Source organism: Acromyrmex echinatior, chromosome 4, assembly GCF_024713525.1.
Source record: "Acromyrmex echinatior isolate Ae372 chromosome 4, ASM2471352v2, whole genome shotgun sequence".
NCBI classification, from domain to species: Eukaryota; Metazoa; Arthropoda; class Insecta; order Hymenoptera; family Formicidae; genus Acromyrmex; species Acromyrmex echinatior.
The window spans coordinates 8516801-8537761 of record NC_141855.1 but is presented as its reverse complement, the minus strand read 5'-3'; the positions used below and the strand labels follow the sequence as shown (position 1 = coordinate 8537761).

Genomic DNA, 20961 nt, shown 5'->3' with positions numbered 1-20961 from the left:
TATTAACTATTATTGATTAGTAATTAGTTGATGAATTATATAGATTAAAAGTTTCACCTATTATAAAACATTTCATATAAATGCAAATAAGTTTGTATTTTCTATTATTATTAGTATTTTCTATTATTATTACTATTATATTACATTATATATTTATATTTAAAGAATACGATCACATGGGATCTTTGGATATTGATTCTTTATTAGAGAATTGTATATTCAGTTTGATAATATCTTATTGGATATAGATACACTTAAAATTAAACATTTGTAATATCTTTAATTGAAAAAAATTTTACTTTTAAAATATCTTTCTCAAGAAAATATTCTTTATGATAATTTAGAATCATTAAAGAGAATTACTTATTATTATATCCTCATTTCTCTTTCTCTCTCTGTTATTTTCCCCATAATTATTTCTTTAAAAGACAAAGATAGAACTACACACAAATATAATTCAATTTATAGTTCGTTTAGAATATCTAATATACATATAATTACCATTGTTCTGCTATAGGTTTTTTGCTATGTATAGAAAGTTGCAAACTTTTGGTTTTTATATTGAAATCGCGTTGTCAAGAGACAAGTAAAAAAAAAGGAAACAATTAGACATCAATTTGTTCATTCTGAGTTTAAGTCCGATATCTGTATTACTTTGCGAGTATACGTTAGACCATCAACAAAAAATTATAGGATGTCTATACAAATAATGAGCTCAATTTTGTTTTGCTGTTATACTACACAATATATTGATAAATCCATATTTATACGTAAGAGGGGATGGACTGCGTGGGGTTGCAATTGAAGAAACTGTTAGTACTCTTTCAATTCTTTCACAAACCATAGTGTCGACGATCTTTATTCTCTCGCGATTTCAATACTGAATACGAATGACGGTCACAAGTACCGTCAGTCCGGTATTGAAAATCGGTCTTCAATTGCTTGGTGTGTGGCCGGGTGTGTCCATTCCCTATTGGCTAATTTATATATGTAGCATACTAATTATACAATACTTTCAATATCGATACGTATACGAGCACTTCAAGATCAGTGAGCTTTCAAATCTTGTCGATAGCTTACCCGCGTCTTTAGATTACAGCTTGACAATTTTTAAAGTAGTTATACTTTGGATACATCGTCGGTAAGATGTTGTGTCGCTGCAAATGTCAACTTTATCCAATCTTTGTAACACAAAATTATAATAATAATAATAATAATACAAAATTATAATAATAATACAATATTATTAGGTGTTGGAATTAATTCATAGCGTTTTTTAATGAAAGAATGTTATTTATTTCACATGAGCATTAAAAAATACATTAATGAAAGTACTTCCCATCACTTGTAAAACGCTACGAATTAATTCCAACACCTAATAGTTTCTTATATATGTGACATATGTTGTTGATTAAATCTTCTATAAACGTAGCGTATCTTACTTCAATTAATGATTTATAGAGTTTTGAATAGACTGTGTCATTTTTATTCCAATATCTGTTTAATTAAAGTAATATATTACAGAGTCATTTATCAACTCTTGGCTGCTATGGACAATGATTGGCATGAATGCGTTGATATTGATCAGCATTTGTATATGATGACAATCAAAGCCAATACATCGCATTTTTATGCTAATGTTATGACTAGTATTTATATAATTGTTGGGGTGTTTTATCTTTTAAGCGGTTATGTAGTTCGTTTTGTATATGAAATCGAAGATTACAATAATACCTTGCGGGAATTTCCTATCAAGGTACATTTTCCTTTCGAAAATCAGCAATCGCCGATTTTTGAGCTGCTGGCCCTAACTTTATTTCTACATGTATTGTTAAATACGAGTACGGTTTCTATTGTAAACGCATTAATTTTTACTCTAGTGAGTTTTATCTTATAAATTATTATTTTGATTTTTCATAGAAATTATTTAACTGTACGTCATGTCAGTAAACAGATCAGAACAAATACTTTTGAGATTTTCACGAGTATGTTCTTTAGAGATGTCCAATGCTTGCAGATTATCGTTGCTAATGCCAACGTTTCGTGAACCTCATCAGCCGTTCACTTCATCAGAGCGAGAAGTCTACTGATAAAGTGAAAGGCAACAAAACGTTGACATTAGTAATGGATTACGACGCGACGATAACTCGCAAACCCTTTGGCACCTCAAAACAAAATTTAATTCTTAACATACACAGAAAAAGTGTTACAATTGTCACGACCGAAAATAATAACAATTTTCACCCATCAATATTTGGTTGTGATAACCGTAAGATGGACATATCTTTACAGTCATAACCGCTAAGATATGCCAGTCTTACGGTTATCACCATCATATTATAGTTCTTATAACTAAAAAATTAATGGGCGACTTTAGTCATGGTAATTGTAGTCGTTTTTTTCATATACGCTTTGATATGTAAAACTTATAGTATATGAATTATAACGTGTTATACAAATTTAATTTAGTATAATAAGATTTTATATTACTGTCAAAGAAATTTAATAATTATAATTGTTAAGTGTCATGTCGATCACTAATCGATCAACAATGAACTTTTCGTTCGGGCTGCATTAGCGGGTGACTGTCGACACAAAATTTAATATCCTTATACTAAAAATTGAAAAGCTATAGAAACAAGAAAATATATAGTTGAATATGTAAATGGAAGAATAAGTAAAATAATCTCGGCATTTAATATGTTAATTAGATATTACTAATAAGTGCACTGCATTTTACTGTTTTATTATACCAAACAATTCTTCATAAAAATATATATGTGATACTTTCCATACTTCGAAACTTTACAGAAATTTACATATATACTTTAGGTGCTTCATGTAAGTGGACAAATCGATATATTATGTCAAGAATTCAAAACTATTTCTGCGAAAGTTCTTCCTGATAAGACTTCCACATCTACATTAGGTGTACTGATTGAGAGACACAACAGAGTCTTTTGGTTTTCTGACAACATCGAAACACTTTTCTCCTTTATTGCCTTGATGCAAGTTATTTGGAATACTCTAGTTATTTGCAGCTTAGGATTTATTATTATAATTGTGAGTACAGCAATAAATTTATTGTCATTAATATTGCAGTTAATGTATATTTGGTCTTATTATTTATCAATATAGTCGTTTTATATTGAGACTGGTGTCACAACAATATTAAAATCCATTTTTGCTTATCTTGCTGTGATATTAGAAGTTTTCATCTTATGTTTTGCTGGAGAATATCTCAATCTAAAGGTTAGTAAGTATTTGAAAATTATTAACTGCAAGTGTATACATCGTACTTAAGGAGGTTGTAAGGCAAATACTATATGTTAAGAATTACTTGAAAAAATTACAGATTATTTTAAATTGCATTAAAAGTAATATAAAAAAATTAGAGACAGTTGAGACCATTTGGATCAAAAATTATTTCAATATAAAGTAATATTTTTTAAATGTGTACTCTAATAGAAATATATGAAAATATATTATAAAATAATGATAAAAATCTCAATTTTTTTGTATAAATATTTTATGAATTCAAAAATATTTATGTACAGTTACATTGAGATGCAGACATTAATGTTTTGTTAATTGTAAATCAACAAAATATTGTTATAAACTAATTGGTAAATCTCAATGAAACTTTGTATAAGTCATTTTTAGTATTTGAAATATTTATATAAAAAAAATTTATATAGATTTTGTTATTATTTAAAAATTTTTGTTTATTAATAATAAAACTAATATCAAATAAAATAAATATTCTATAAAAATGTGTTGCTCAATAAAAACAGAATGTTATGAACACAACTTTCACATGTATATATATATATATAATATATATAAAATTTGTTTAAAGCGTAAATATTAATATATCTGTTTTAGGCCATTGCAATCTCATTAATGCAATATTACATAATTAAAATGGTAAAATTAAGATGTCATATTTATAACATAATGAACAAATATGCATTTTTGTAATATAAAGTAATAAAAAAGAGTAATGTGCTTATTGGAAGTATTAGAATTCTTTTATTTTGAAAACAGAACTCCACAGTTTATTGGCGATACATTAGTTAAACATTGACATGTATCGGGTATATATTGAGAATATGTCGTGAATATTACGTCAATAAAGTGTGTTACTAAAAAGAAATGATACTAAAAGTAACTAAATTTTTGTAATATATATTATTATATTTTATTTTTATACTTTAAATGTTTTATAATGCTTTTTCATAGTACTTATACTGTTTCTATTTTTTCACAATAAGCAATACGTATTTATATTTTCAATTTTTAAAATTTTTGTATAACAGTAAAAGATTAGAAAAACCGTTGTCATTTTTATTATAAATAAGATTTTTTTGAACAATATTTGATTTAATAACAAAAAATTATAAGAAATATTATATTATTATCTTTTACACTGTTTTCAGAGTAAATCAATTGCTGATGCAGCATACGAGTCATTTTGGTATGATTTACCGTTAAATCAAAGGAAAATTTTGATGTTCATAATAATGAGATCTCAAAAACAACTCATGATCACGGCAGGGAGAATCACAAGTTTATCTTTAACCACATTTACAAGTGTAAGTTTTTGAAATATCCTTCTAAACAGTTAAATAAAATGTTTTAACATTCCATATATATATATATATATATATATATATATATATAGAGTATAGGTACATTGAAGAGCAAAAATGAGTTCTTTTTTTAGATAGGTGTAGATAAGCACGTCACCCCACATATTACAACAGATGACGCACTTATCCACACCTATTTACTTCAAGAAAAGACTTCATTTTTACTCCTGTACGTATATATATTTGTAAATTAATTTTCTAAATTTTTTTTAGATCATAAAAGCATCAGCATCGTACGTATCTGTCTTACATGCAATGTATTAATATAACAATAATTGATATTAATACATATAATAATTTAATAAAATCATTGTCATTAGTTTGAAATATTAATATAGATATATTCTTAATAGAGATATTGTTAATAATAATTACTTTGGTATTTTATTTCTTAGTCGATTGATAATTTGTTTTATTTTTCTAACTGAAGATTACATTTTACTTTCTAGCAGTTTTTTATACAAATATAATTTCCTTTTGAAATTCAATATTGCTGATGTTTGAGTATTTTGTTGTAATAATATTTTAAAATTACTATATCTCTGCATGCGTTATATTTTATATGGATTGATTTTCACTTTAACAACTCATGTATTTTGTATATATATTTTTAGTTTTTATTAATCTTTGAACGTCCAGTCGTATAGAATGCTCGATTTTTTCCAATGCTTTTTTCATTGCATATAACTTTTTTAAAAATTAATAAAAATATATTTGCTTGGTACCATTATATTTCTTAATGTCTGCCAATTTGATCGAAAAAAATTTTTTACAATATTTAATATTTATTAAATATAATGTTGACATTTCTGAAATAATAATACAACGTTGAAATTTCAAAATATTCGTCAATTATTTCATTACAAGTATGTAATTTTTTATTCTTGAAACAGATATTAACATAAAAATTTCAAACTTTATTAAAATTCTTTACTATTTTTTCTTTGTCATACATTTTTGTTTTTTATTTTACAGTTTCTAGTATACTTAATCTTTACTATTTTTAATATCGGCAGATTAAGAATAAAACTTTATTTATCAAATAATTAGAAGAAATAAATGTAATTATTTAAAAAATTGTTGCATTTGATATTATTTGTTTTTAGGATAAATTGTTTAATCGATACAATATAATGTATAAATTTCTGTGATACGATACAATATCAAATTAAAATAAAATTATAATAAATAAATAAAATTAAATATTAAATATTAAATTAATTTCAATTATATTATTGCGCTCTACTAAGCTAACTCCTATTAGTTTCATTATTAGTATTATTACAGTTATAATATTTATAATAATGAAATTTCTCAGGAGCTACTGACAATTACGCAGGAAAAATGATGGATACATCATTTGAAACTTTTATGAATGCATTTTTTTAAACATTTAATTTTTAAGAAATAATTTTATTTTGCTTATAACCGATCTGCTACATATATCTTTTATTTATAAATATAAATAGATTATAAATATAAATATTAAAAATTAAAAGGCTATGAAAATGCAACGCGGTAATTGCACACAAATTTCAACTTGTTATGTATTACAAATACGTTATATTTAAAATGTTATACTTAATCCAAACTTTAGGCATTTAGATCCGCAGCGAAATAGCAAATATTCAAAAAAATTCCATCTTATGCACAGGTCGAATCATCACTGAATAAATCATCACTTAAATTTTTTTACCACGTTTGTAGACAAGTGATGATGCAGAAAAGTATGTATTGACCTAAAATTTATATCGTATTAAAAAGCTTATAATACAATTAAATAAATCATTAACTCAAACAAGAGTGTGAGATCAACAGTTTCTTTAAAGCAGATAAAATCTGTAATCATAATCGTAGTTGTAATAATCAAATACAAGTAAAGCAAAAATACAATTTAAAATTCGAGAGAATGCGGAAAGCTAAAAGACCTAATTTAATTTTAATTGCAAAGAGATTATTCACGGTAAGAAGTTTATCATATAATAAATAAACAAATAATTTAGAAGACCCGTATACATGAAAGAATTATATCTTGTTGAAAGCTTTCTTATGTGTGATGTAAGAATTAAGTCTAATTGCAAGTTCAGACCGTTTTCTTATAATTTAATAAATAGTATTTTACCTATTGAGTAGTGTTTCTATTTGATTCATATAAAATCAATAATATTAAAAAATTTGCTTTCTTTTAAAATTAAATAAAGAAATCATTTTTATAGAAAATGTCATGTAGTATTAAAAATCAAAATTTTAAAAGTTAATAGTCATTATTGTTTGACTTCTACCTTTCATTTTGGACTATTGTAAAAGAGTGCTGAAATAAACAAGGTGTTTCTAAATAATTACGAAAAATTTTAGAAGATGATTCTTTATCGAAAATGTGAAATTTTAATAAAAATTGAAGTAAACGTTGCTAATTTCTTCCTCTAATAACATATATTATAGGAGAATTAAAAAGGATGTAGAAGGATTAAAAAATGTTAATAAGTATCCTTTTTATTAGTAAAAAATGTTAAAATTTTATTTTTCTAATTTGTCCAAAATTAAAAAAAAAATAGAAACTTAATTTTTACATCTCCTTTTGAAGGAGTAAAGAACTCTTCAAGGCAGGGTATGGGAATAAATATATTTATAAAACATATCTATTCCCATGCGAAAAAATTCCGCTTAATTTTTGATAAAGAATTATAATTTTTCACACTTTATTTAGAAACTTTATTTAAACCCCGTATATATTTAAAAATATATTTTATATTTAATTACTGCTAGTAATTCTTAATCGAACATGATAAATGCATTATATTAAGAAATACCAAAGACAATTGAACTACCTAAGATCTTTCGAACCGCCATTGCGATGCCATAGTGACTGATTATAAGATTGGAAAATCTATCCAGCTTATCGCCAAAGACAAATTATCATTTTAAGATATTCGTAACAATGTTAAAAAATGGAAACTCATGGTATATTGAGAAATCTTTTAAGATTAAGACGAAAGAGATACACAATATCCCATGAAGACCGGACTATCGAATTTCAAGCTATTATTAATGCCAAAGTCTTTACAGAGATTATCAGGAATTAAAAGACATTAATTTCAACACTTCTCTAGCATCTCCATCGAGCCAGATTAAAAAGTTGTGTACAGTATGGATAATAATGGAAACACGAAACTACAGTTTACAATATGAATCATACCGATTTCCAAAAGCAAATCTCTTTTTCATATTCGTTTTTGAAATAAAAGAGACAAGACGATTGATGCAGTTTTTTAATCCGGCTTTGTAGAGGCAGTGGCAAATTGTTAAAAGTAGTGTCTTTTAATTTCTGTTAACTTGCGGATGACTTCTATTTCTTATGATTAATAGAATTTAATAGCCATATCTTCACCGACTGCCGCGCATCTCTTACATCCTTATTTTAGTTAGAAGATTTCTCTGTCATAAGCTTTCATATTTTTAACAGTCTTGCGCACATTTTTAACTGATAATTTGCGATCTATGGCGATAACAAGATTTTTCAGTTTTAGGGACTATAATGATGATTTGAAATGTCTCAGGAAATTTGGTTGTCTTTGTCATTTCTTGATAGTATAATAGATGCTAAGTTAGATTAAGAATTGCTAGCTTACAATTAAGTTTAGGTAAATATATTTTCAATTATATTTTTTCACTTTTTAATAATCCAAATTGGAAAATAAAAGTGGAACAGTAATATCTGCTTAAACTTCAAAATATCGATTGTTAATACCACTAACGCTTTCTATAGAAGCACCACCTTATTTAATTTATAATAATAACAAAGCGAATTTCTTTTCATTATTACTGATTATTATATTAAGTTATAGACAATTCTATTGATTAAAAGATTCTTAAATAATAATGTGACATTCAAACTAATTCCATATATTTATTGTTGATCATGATTACTTTCTTTGGATTTTTATTGTATATTTGTTGAAACAACATAGATAATATAAGCTAATTAGTAAAAAAATGTTGATAATAAATTTAAAATTAAATTATTAATTCCCTTATTATTAATTAATTAATAAATTATGTAAATTAAAAATTACATTTTATATAAAACAATTAATATATATACTAATAATTTTTTGTATATTATTATTATTTTATATTATAAAAATTACATTGTATATTCTTCCATAAAAAAGATATTGCTATGAAATACGATATTTTAGAGCATTGAACCTTTATTAGAAAATTGCATTCAGTTTGTAGAGACATACAGCTATATTTAAAATTAAATATTTATAACAACACCAATTGAAAACTTTTTACTTTTAAATTTTCTTCCTCAAGCGAGTTCATGATAACATTACGAAAATCGTTAAAGGAAATTACACTTCACTATATCCCATCTATATGTTTCTCCCCTCAAATTATCTCTTTAAAAGGTAGAACTATATGAATATAATGCAGTTCCGTTCTCGTAGAATGGAATCTAATATGTAATTACCATTATTCTGCCACGTTTAACGATTTTTACGATGTACAGAACGTATGGGACATATTGTTTCTTTTTATTAGTATCGCGTTGCTAAGAGACACGTTCGCAAAAAAAGGAACGTTAATAATTACGTATCAAGTTGTTTATTTAAAATTTATAAGTTTGATTTTTTACTTTGTTACTTTGCAGGTATTACATTGCTGAACTGTCATCAGAGACAATTATAAGATATCTGTATAAATAATAAACTCTATCTCGATTTGCTATACTGCATAATATGTGGCGATTTGTATTACGTGAGTGGGGATGTATTGCATGGGGTTGCAATTGATGAAATTGCCGGTACTCTTTCAGATCTTTCTCAAACCGGAGTGTCGCATAAATGTGCTAATCTTTATTTCCTCGCGATTTCAATACTGGGTACGAATGACAGTCACAAGTACTGTTAGTCCGGTGTTGAAGATCGGTCTTCAATTACTTGGTGTGTGGCCGGGAATGTCCATCTCATATTGGCTAATTAACATATTTAGCATACTGATTTTACAATATTACCAATATCGATACGTATTCGAACATTTCAAGATCAGCGAGCTTTCAGATCTCGTTGATAGTTTATCAGCAGCTTTATCTTTTAGCTTAATAATTCTTAAAATAACCACTATTTGGATACATCGTGGGTAAGATAAGCATCACTGCAAACATTAGTTTTACCTAATCTCACTCGTTTAAGACATAAAATTATTAATACATAAAATTATTAATTTCTTATATGCTATCAACTAGGTTTTCTACAAACGATACATATGTATAATCTCAGTTGTTTCTAGTTTCAAATCTCCCTTAATTTGAGTAACGATTTATAGAGTTTTGCAAAGATTATATTACATTTATATTATTATATCTTATCTATCTCATTTGTCCAATTAAAGTAATTTAGATTTAATTATAGAGTCCTTCATCAACTTCTCGCTGCTATGGACAATGATTGGCATGAATGCATTGATACTGATCATTTATATATGATGACAATCAAAGCTAATATATCGCATTTTTATTCTAATGTTATGTTTAGTATTAATATACTTGCTGCAGTGTCTTACTTTTTCGGCGGTTATGCGATTCGTTTTGTATATCAATCCGGAGATTACAATAATACCTTGCGACAATTTCCTATCAAGGTACAATTTCCCTTGAAAGCTCAACAATCGCCTATTTTTGAGCTACTGGCCGTAACTCAATTTCTACTTATGTTGTTCAATTCATACATGCTCTTTGTTATAAATGCATTAATTTCTACTCTAGTAAGTTGCAATCTTATAAATCATTCTTTTCATTCTTCTTTTCATTCTTCTTATAAAAAAATGAATGAAATGTGACGTCAAAATAAATTTTAGAATAAAGTTTAAATTTAGAAATTACTCCTTGTTTGATAATATTTAGTTTTATATATTATATAATACATACTTAATTTGATAATATAATAAGATTTTATAACGCGTTGATAAATTTCAATAATTAATTGTTTGAATATTATGAGTGCACTACGTTTTATTCGATTTTTTCTTTATACCGAGCATTTCTGCATGTACTTATGTAATGTTTTTAATACTTGAAATCTTTTCAGAAGTTTTAACATTTTAGGTGCTTCACATAAGTGGACAAATCGATATACTGTGTCAAGAATTCAAAATTATTTCTGCAAAAACTCTTCGTTATAAAACTTCCACATCTATGTTAGATATATTGATTGAGAGGCACAACAGAGTTTTCTGGTTTTCTGACAACATTGAAAACCTTTTCTCCTTTATTGCTTTAATGCAAGTCGTTTGGAACACTTTAGTCATTTGCGGTCTGGTATTTATTATCATAATTGTGAGTACAAAAAAACGATATTGCAATTAACATTATACTTAATTTACTTGATTTTATTGTTTACTAAAATAGTCGTTTCATATTGAGACCGGTGTCAGCGTAATAATAAAATCCGTTTTTTCTTATCTTGCTGTCATAGTGGAAATTTTTATTTTATGCTTTGCTGGAGAATATCTTAATCTTAAGGTTAGTAAGTATTTGGAAATTGTTAACTGAGAGTCATTCATTAATGTAATATGATTATAGTGAAATATTTATCTATATGATAAAAACATTACTATCTATATATATATATAAATATAATATTTATATAAGTATATAATAATGACATATGAAATAATAAATACATTTTTTAAATATAAAATAATACAGAAATTATATATATATATATATATATATATATATATATAATTTCTGTATTATTTTATATTTAAAAAATGTATTTATTATTTAAAAAAAGAATATCTTTCTGTTTTTAAAAAAGAAGAAACCTTATACATAATAAATGATTAATTAATTAGCATTACTAGACTTATATACATATGTATATGTATATAAGTCCAGTAATGCTAATTAATATACATATATATATGTATATAAGTCTAGTAATGCTAATTAATTAGTCATTTATTATGTATAAGGCTTCTTCTTTTTTAAAAACAGAAAGATATATGTAAGTGAATCCCTTTATAATATACATATATTGTTATTTATAATTGTTTTCTAAATGTTTTAAAATACTATTTTATAGCACACACATACACACACTGCTTCTATCTTACATAATATATAATAAATATCATTTTTACTTTTATTTTAAAAAATTTTTGTGCAATAATAAGAGAATTAAAATTTTTGTAAAAATAATTCTATTGATATTATTTATACAAGGAATACTTCAATATAATAAAATATGAGAAATGTCGATTTGTAATTAATTATACCTTTTCCATTATTTTCAGAGTAAATCAATTGCTGATGCAGCATATGGGTCATTTTGGTATGATTTATCGTCAAATAACAAAAAGATTATACCATTTATAATACTGAGATCTCAAAAGCAACTTGTAATTACGGCAGGAAAAATTACAAATTTATCTTTGGAAACTTTTACGAGTGTAAGATTTCAGAATAACTTTCTAAACGATTAAATAAAAATTTTAACATTTAACAATAAAAGTATATGGGTACAGATATGTTTAAAAATAAATTTCTTAAATTTTTTTTAGATAATGAAAGCATCAGCATCATATGTATCTGTCTTACACGCGATGTATTGACATTATTAACGGATAAATTTGAAGAAATTATTAGCATTATGTTGCATTATTAATATAAATGATGTTAATATAAAGAAATTATTATTAAAAATTACATTAATATTTTTAGTCTTTGGCATTTACATAATTTGTTTTATATTTTTAACCGAACATATTATTATACAACGTAACATTAGAGCAGTTTTCTATAAAGATACATTTTCCTTTGAACTTAATAAAATTGCCCATATATTATATGATTTGAGCTTCTTGTTGTAACAATATTTGTTTACATGTGACATTACAGGTCTATACACTTTAATATTTGAAATTTATTCTTGCTTTGATAATTCTTATATTTAACACATTTTTTATTAATTTTTATATAACATAGCAATTTGTGATACAGAATTACAACTATGATTACTGTTACATTAAAATTCATGTTAAATAATTTCCAGGATTTTGTTGTATACAAATTGACACATTTCTACATAAGAAGTCTTAAAATATAACACATATATAACACAGATATTTTAACTTTTTTTTTCTGAAATACGATAATACTCAACAAATTTTTTCTCTTTGAATATAAAATCGTTATTATAATTTGTGTAGCTTGTGTATTTTCTATATATATATATATATATATATATATATATATATATATATATATATATATAGAAAAGAAAGAGAAATAGAAAAAAGCAATAGGGAGTTTTTGCAATAACGTGAATTCAGATACAGTGTACGCTAAAGTCACGTTATCCTTTTCTTATAATTAGTTTTAAGAAGAAGATAATTTTAACGTTCTAAAGTTTATCTGGATAAACGGTATTTTAATGTTAAAAATTTTTTATTATGTCGTATTAAATATCGAAACTTTATTTTAGTAGATTTGAACATGAGCAATTTATGTCGGCATATTTATTCGTTTGTATTTTTATAAAATCATACTTCTACAATATAATATGTCCAGTTTATTTAAAATTTTTTCAGCTTCCTTTGTAAATGTATTCTAAGAATATTCATTATTTACGTTAGTAGAAGGAATTATACCCATCATTATGATGTTACAGTTTAATATGTCAGAAGAACATATAACGATTTTTTCTCTCTTGGCTTTTTAAAAATTCATGATCAATGCCATGAATACAATTAATTTCCATCATCGAGAAAACCTAACATGTAATTATGAACTTTCAATTCTATGTTCTATGTATTTCAAGTAATGGCAATATTTAGAAAATAATGCACATCAATTTTTTTTGTTGATGACATTGTATTAGCGGGAAAAAATAATGCACGATATTTCTTATTATTTCATAGTCAAGGTATGTATTATGAAACTGTAAGAGGAATATAAACTGTTTGTGTAAGATAATTCTATAAATTGCTTCTTCGAATTGATATAACACTACACAATAATAGCAATTGATTCATATTTATATGAGTGGGGGTATATGCGTGCGCATGGGGACACTCTTGGAAAAACTGTTAGTATCATATCAGTTTTTTCTCATAGTCACAGCGGATAAATGTGCTAAGCTCTATTCTTGCTTTTTTCAATTTATTTACGAATGATAGCCAAAAATACCTCTGGTAAGGTCAATCTGGTTCCGAAAATCGACTTTCGGTTGTTTAGTGTATGGCCAGATGTGTCGCATTCCATCTTTCATTGACTGATTTTCATATTGAGTATACTTATTGTACAGTATTTTCATTACTTACACATACTTAAACACTTCAAGATCAGCGAACTTTCGAATCTTGTTAATGATTTGTCTTTAACTTTAGATTACAATTTAACAAATTGGCCAATGGTGTATCTACATATTGTCAGTAAGATATCACGTAGCGTATGTAATATTAACTTTATTTAAAATCGTTGAATTTATGTGTAGAAAACTAGAATTGCAAAAAACTAGAATTTATAAGTTTATGATAATAATAACCAGATTTTTTTCTAATAAAAAATGCACCAATATCACACTTAAATCATCAGTATATTGGTTTCGCATGAAATGTTTTCTCATTTGTTACCTGACAAATTAATAATATATTGCAGAGTTTTTCATAAAATCCTGGCAATTATGGATAATGACTGGCACAAGTGTAACATCGATCAGCATTTGTATATGATGACAATTAAAGCTAATATATATCGCATTTTATTTCTAACGCTTTATTATTATCGCAGCAAATTCAGTAATTTATCTCTTAGGTGATTACCATTTTATATTTTTAACGGATGTTTATATAAAAAGAAATTCAAATAATATACTCAATAAAAATTTATATATTATCATTATTATATTTGAAACACATTGCTCATATATATAATAATAACATTCTCAAATAATTACAATTTTCGCAAAAACGTAAGTATATATTTTAAGATTCGTAAGCAAACACGTAAGTGGACACGTGAGCAGATATAATTGATATAATGTGTTATTAGTTTCAAAATATCTTTAAGAATGCTTTTTTTCCGTATCTATATTTGAAATGTCGAGAGACACCATAGAATTATTTTCATTTTTCGAGAAAATCGAAAAATTTTTCTTTATTGCGTTAATAGAAGTTATTTGGAATACGTTAGTTATTTTTTAAATAAGATTTTTGGTCTGGGATTTTTCATTGTAATTGTAAATTGTGTAATAAATATGCGTTGACTATCTTATATATCATTTATTTTTCGTTTTATTGTTCATTGTATTAGGCTATCCATAATGAAACTGATGTTTTCATGTTAGCGAAAACCGTTCATGCTTACATCGCTGTAATGACTGAAACTTCCATCATTTGTTTTGCCGGGGAACATCTTAGTTACAAAGTAAGTATTTATGTAAATATATAAAAAAAATAGTAAATCATAAATATAAAAATTTTTTGACGTTTATATGTAATTATTTGATCAAACACATGGTCATGGTGGAATATTGATGAAATACATGGAGTTATGATGAAATATTTTTTTTGAAATATTATATTTTAATATATTGTAATACAAAACACATTATTTAAAACAACTAATATTTTAAGTAAGAATGTTTTTATTCTTAAACCATTATTATTTCATAAATAGATATGTTATATACTTTTAAATATAATGTTGACATCTCTGCTGCAGCAAAAAGTTATTAAAATTTTAATATATTTATTTATATTTTATTACGTGATTTCTAAAGACAGAAATGTAGATGACTATATAAAATATTTTATATTGTGAAATATTTTTAATTTTATTTTCTTCCTCTCAAGTACTATTAACTTTACAGAAAAACAGCAAGAGACAAAAATTATTTATTTTCTTTTCATGAAAATTTTTTTCAAAATTCTTTACTACCGCATTTTCTCATGTTGGTAAAAATAGTTGCTATACATATAAAAAAATACAGTATAAAAAGTTGATAAAAAATTCTTAAAAAATTCTTAGAGCTTTAAACTGAAGAAAATAAACAATTTTTATCTCTATTTTTCTGTAAAATTGATGATTCTGTACTTGAAAAAACTATATTGTAAAAAATTATTAAAGATCAATATTTGGCGATTTTTAGTAATTTATATTTTGTTAACTATTGCGAAAATTGCAAAATAGTAGAGGACTTTTTGACTTAGTTTAATCCGCTCTATAAGCGTATGAAATATTTGACGGTTATTCTGGACACTGTCGTTGTGTATCTGTCATAAATGTTTTATATTAACTTTTATATTAACTTAAACAAAATTGCTTTATATTAACTTAAACAAAATGGACATTTATTGAAATTAATGAAGTAAGCTAATGAATAAAAAATATTGCTAAATAATTTGGATTTAAATTGTTATTAATAGATATTTTCTCTTATTTGTATAATTATCAGAATGAATTAATTACTTAAATTTAAAATTATCTTTAATATGAAGCAATCAATATAAAATTGAATAATTTTTGCTGATTTATATTATTATCATTATGTTATACGTATGTATTTTTACTTAAAAGAATATTTCTACAGAAATCGTTGGATGTATTCGGCCATTGACTCTATATTAGAAAATCGTGTATTCAGTACATATAAGCGTATTTGAAACTAAATGAACGTTTCCAATTGAATAATTTTGAAATATTTTCCTCAAGAGGATGCATAATAACATGTTTCCTAAAATCATTAAGGGGTATTATTCGTTATATCCCTATTCTGTTGTTCTCCCCTCACATTATTTTTTTAAAGACCAGAAGTGAATTGAACGAACATAATTTAGTTCCGTTCGCTACAGAATACAAACATATAATTACTGTCGTTTTGCTAGAAGTTTGATTTTGCTACGTACGTACTAATGGACATATATTTTTCGATGGATTCACGTTGCTAAGATACAAGATTGTAAAAAGAATGGAACTGATAATTATACGAATTGAATAGTACACGATTACATCCGATGTCTTTGTTTCTTTATGAATATTAGACTACGTTAGATTATCAACAGAAAATTATAAGATGTCCATACAAATAATGAGGCTCTATCTTCATTTACTGTTGTACGCAATATATAATCGCGATTGATCCATGTTTACGTGAGTGGGGATCGACTGCGTAGGGTTGCAATTGAAGAAATTGTCAGTGCTTTTTCAATTCTTTCTTAAACTAGAGTACTGGACAAACGCCGACACTAATCTTTATTTCCTCGTGTTCTCAATACAATTACAAATGATAGTTACGAGTACTGTCAGTCCAGTGCTGAAGATTGGTCTTCAGGTGTTTGGTGTGTGGCCGGGCAAGTCACATTCCATCCCATATTGGCTAATTTATATATTTAGCATACTGATTGTACAGTACTTCCAATATCGATACGTATTCGAGCACTTCAAGATCAGCGAGATTTCGAATCTCGTCGATAGCTTACCCGCGGCTTTAGATTACAGCTTAACAATTCTCAAAGTAACCAGTCTTTGGATACATCGTCGGTAAGAAGTGTCGTAAACGTTAGCTTCTTCCGTTTAGTTTTAAACATAAAACTATTAGTTAGTACTATTAGTTAGTACTATTAGGTAGTACTATATGTATAAAAAATTTGTTAAATAAATTTAATAACTTAATTTTTAATTTTTTAAATCATATTTTTATTAATATAAAATTTATATTTTTATTAATTTAAAATTGAATATATCATTATTGTTATAATAAATATTCATTTAAATCGAATAATATGTTATTCGTATGTATGCATTAGTTTCTTATTATACATTATATATATTATCAGATCTTATATAAACGAAACATGTTTTATAATCGGTCCAATTAGAATAACACATTATACAGAGTCATTCATCAGCTTCTAACCGCTATGGATAAAGACTGGCAAGAGTGCGTCAATATTGATTATCATTTGTATGTAATGACAGTCAAAGCCAATACATCACGTTTTTGTTCTAATATTATGTTTAGTATTAATACTATTGCTTTGGTGTCTTACCTCTTAAGCGGTTACGCAATTCGTTTTATTTATCTGTCCGGAGATTACAATAATGATACCTTGCGACAGTTACCCATCAAGGTACAATTTCCCTTTGAAACTCAACAATCACCAATTTTTGAACTGTTGGCCATAATTCTATTTCTACATGTGACGTTAAATTCATGCACGCTCTCTATTCTAAACGCATTAATTTCTACTCTAGTAAGTTTCATCTAATAAATGTTATTTTATTTAAAAAAAAGTTGTTTAATGACTTGTGATATCAGTATTGACATAAAAAATAAAATTTAATTATGAAATTACACTTTTCTTAATATGTACAAGATTTAATTATATACACGAATTTTATAACACTCGTTATACAGATTACGTTATACATATTTAATTGATATAAGATTTTATATCACTGTTAAATAAATGTAATAATTAGTTAATTGTATATTATTTATAAGCAATCTGCATGTTAAATTCTGTTTTTCTCTATACCGAGTAGCTGTTTACAAAAATATTTCTAATAGTTGGAATATTTATAGAAATGTAAGTGTACGTATATTTGTAGGTGTTCCACGTAAGTGCACAAATTGATATATTATGTCAAGAATTTAAAAATCTTTCTGCAAAAATTCTTCCTCATAAAACTTCTACATCTACATTAGCTTTATTGATTGAAAGACACAACAGAATTTTTTTGTTTTCTGACAAAATTGAGAAACTTTTCTCGTTTATTGCGTTAATGCAAGTTATTTGGAATACTTTTATCATATGCAGTTTAGGATTTATTATTATAATTGTGAGTACTGCACTTTAAATGTCTTATGATCAATATTATAGTTAATTTATTTTATTTGTTTACCGAAATAGTCACTTTATGTTGAGACTGGTGTTATTACAATAATAAAAACTATTTTCACTTATCTTGCTGTAATAGTGGAAGTTTTCATCTTATGCTTTGCAGGAGAATATCTGAATTTCAAGGTTAGTAAGCATGTGCAAATTATCTGTAAGTATGACATATTTAATTTAATATGATTATATAATATTATGATTATAAATATTTATTAAATAAAGATATGTAATATACAAGGAGTGTATCTTAATTTAAATTTAATTTAAATTTGAACTTAAATGTTAACTTGTGTATCTAACGAAGCGAGCCCAAGTTCGATGCATCACGTCGTGTTTTGGAATGTGTACTTCTTTGAAAAAATTCTAAAAGTATTAGAGTTACATGGAATCAGAAATAGCGGAAAGAAATGAAAATGGAGAAGACAAATGGTAGGAATTAATTTATCAGAACAACTTCGTTACATTGTTTTTTTATAATTGAATTTTACATGAGAAGTATATTTATGGAATAGAACGCGAAATACATAATTTACACAGAAAGAAGGGTTACAGTTGCCAAAAGTTCCCGATACATATTTTAGTTGCAAGAATTATAGAATGAATGTCTATGTACATCTTACAGTTATCACAACCAAATGTATTGATAGGCGAAAATTATCATTTTTTCTGATGTGATAACCGTAACATTTTGTTTATATAAGATCTCATATCAATCACTCATGATAAAGTAATAATTATCTATACAAAACATTAGGTATTTAGTAATGTTAATATAATCCTAAAGTGCAAATCTTCTTTTTATCACTTTAATCAAGTCTTTATCCAGTCATTCTTTAACATAATTAATATTTTCAATCTTATTTTCTGTAATAATTATATTTATTAATAAAAGATTAATAAAATTTATTAATGATAAATATTTATTTAATCTATTATAAAAATGTTTTCTTCATTGTATCCATAAATATTAAATTAACATCTATGTTTGCATAGCAAGGTTGATCCATTTGATACTGCTTTAAGAACCAATCACAATGACTAAAATTTAATTGCTCCTAATAATATATAAATAATATATCATTAATTGTTTAAGTATTTAATATTTTGTAGATATACTGTAATTAATTCTATGCTGATTGATGTAACATTCTATTGTACGTCATTAAGGTCTTTCCGTTCCGCATTTGTCATGAGTAATTCAGTTACAAAACAACGTAATTTTCTGATTGGTTAACCTGTACCATTTGTCATTTTTGTTCTATTCCATTATTTCTGATTTTATATGATTGCATGCTTTCAATGCTACTTAACTTCGTTGGTTTTATTTCCTATAAGAAACAGTATATTTTTCTTATAAATAAACTTTTCCAAATTTTTTTACTTATCAATTGACATAATAAAAAAATTAAAGAAACTTTGACATTTAAATAAAGGAAACTTTTACACAATATTTGTCAATGAGAAAGAATTATTATTATTTTATATTATATTATATATTAGTTATTTTTTATATTATTATTTTCAGAGTAAATTAATCGCCAATGCAGCATATGAATCACTGTGGTACGATTTACTATCAAATCAAAAGAAAATTATAACATTCGTAATAATGAGATCTCAAAAACAAGTCACGATCACGGCAGGAAGAATCATGAGTTTAACATTGGAAACTTTCACGAGCGTAAGATTAATTGGATATTTTTTTTAGTTAAATAAAGTTTTATGCATTTTCCAAGATATACATCTTAGTAAATTAATTTTTAAAATTCTTTTTAGATCTTAAAAGCGTCAGCATCATATGTATCTGTTTTACATGCGATGTATTGATGTTAACAAATAATGATTTAGTTGAAATCGTGACGTTTGTAGTATTATTAATATAACATGTTAATATAGAGAATTATTATATTATTATAAATTGCTTTCGATAAATTAAGTGTTAAGTATTTATGCTGTTTTAAGATTTATAGATCTTTAGATTGTAAATCTAGAAAATTTATGACGGTTTAAAATTTATAAATTTGTAGATTGTATAATACAATTTATATTTATATTTAATTTATAATTTAAATCTAAATGTTTGTTATTTTCTTACGTTTAACCTTGCATGATAAAATATTTTCTTACTTAGAAAGAAGAAAATAAGAAATAGAAAAAAAGGAATGTACCTTTTCTTTGGATTGATAGAATCAAATATCGAGACTTTATTTTAGATGAGCACGTGTAATTTATGTTATCACATCCGTATGTTTATGTTTATATATAATTGAACTTCTATAATACGTCTAGCTGATTTTAATATTTTGAGTTTCTTATGCATATTTTCTGAGAATATACTTGAAAATCTTATATTTCAAAAATAAATAACATGTTCGTAAAACATTTGATTTTTATGAGTCAT

General features: G+C 25.2%; 3 protein-coding genes and 1 long non-coding RNA gene across 26 annotated transcripts in view; 3 read left to right on the top strand and 1 right to left on the bottom strand.

Moving 5' to 3' along the window:
- The window catches only part of LOC147909929 (uncharacterized), a 107810-nt gene that overhangs the window by 52931 nt on the left and 33918 nt on the right, over positions 1–20961 (bottom strand). The window lies entirely within an intron of this gene.
- On the top strand, positions 5–8292 carry LOC105152537 (odorant receptor 4-like). 4 transcript variants are annotated; one of them, XM_087405490.1, is made up of 7 exons: positions 5–1141; positions 1525–1756; positions 2833–3063; positions 3139–3252; positions 3886–3927; positions 4440–4595; positions 4866–8289. In XM_087405490.1, the coding sequence occupies exons 1-7, from the start codon at positions 891–893 to the stop codon at positions 4914–4916; spliced, it is 1077 nt and encodes a 358-aa protein (XP_087261616.1). In that variant the 5' UTR covers positions 5–890; the 3' UTR covers positions 4917–8289. The 4 variants fall into 4 exon arrangements, with proteins under 4 accessions (XP_087261616.1, XP_087261614.1, XP_087261615.1 ...); XM_087405488.1 differs by having other exon boundaries at positions 1525–1879; positions 4866–8288; XM_087405489.1 differs by lacking the exon at positions 3886–3927 and having other exon boundaries at positions 1525–1879; positions 4866–8280.
- Positions 9218–15083, top strand: LOC105152538 (odorant receptor 4-like). 16 transcript variants are annotated; one of them, XR_015544808.1, is made up of 9 exons: positions 9218–9797; positions 10058–10421; positions 10762–10992; positions 11065–11178; positions 11955–12110; positions 13331–13439; positions 13541–13585; positions 14049–14093; positions 14320–15083. XR_015544808.1 is itself a non-coding variant. In XM_087405463.1 (6 exons), exons 1-6 carry the CDS (start codon positions 9427–9429, stop codon positions 13379–13381), a joined length of 1287 nt encoding a protein of 428 aa, XP_087261589.1. In that variant the 5' UTR covers positions 9218–9426; the 3' UTR covers positions 13382–15083. The 16 variants fall into 16 exon arrangements, 6 of the variants coding, with proteins under 6 accessions (XP_087261589.1, XP_087261591.1, XP_087261593.1 ...); XR_015544807.1 differs by having other exon boundaries at positions 14049–14110; XR_015544809.1 differs by lacking the exon at positions 13541–13585 and having other exon boundaries at positions 14049–14110.
- LOC105152539 (odorant receptor 13a-like) lies at positions 15360–20942 on the top strand. Of its 5 annotated transcripts, XM_087405509.1 has the most exons (7): positions 15397–17202; positions 17558–17626; positions 17720–17915; positions 18274–18504; positions 18576–18689; positions 20086–20241; positions 20337–20942. In XM_087405509.1, exons 1-7 carry the CDS (start codon positions 16946–16948, stop codon positions 20385–20387), a joined length of 1074 nt encoding a protein of 357 aa, XP_087261635.1. In that variant the 5' UTR covers positions 15397–16945; the 3' UTR covers positions 20388–20942. The 5 variants fall into 5 exon arrangements, with proteins under 5 accessions (XP_087261638.1, XP_087261637.1, XP_087261636.1 ...); XM_087405511.1 differs by lacking the exon at positions 17558–17626 and having other exon boundaries at positions 15388–17202; XM_087405510.1 differs by having other exon boundaries at positions 15389–17202; positions 17558–17792.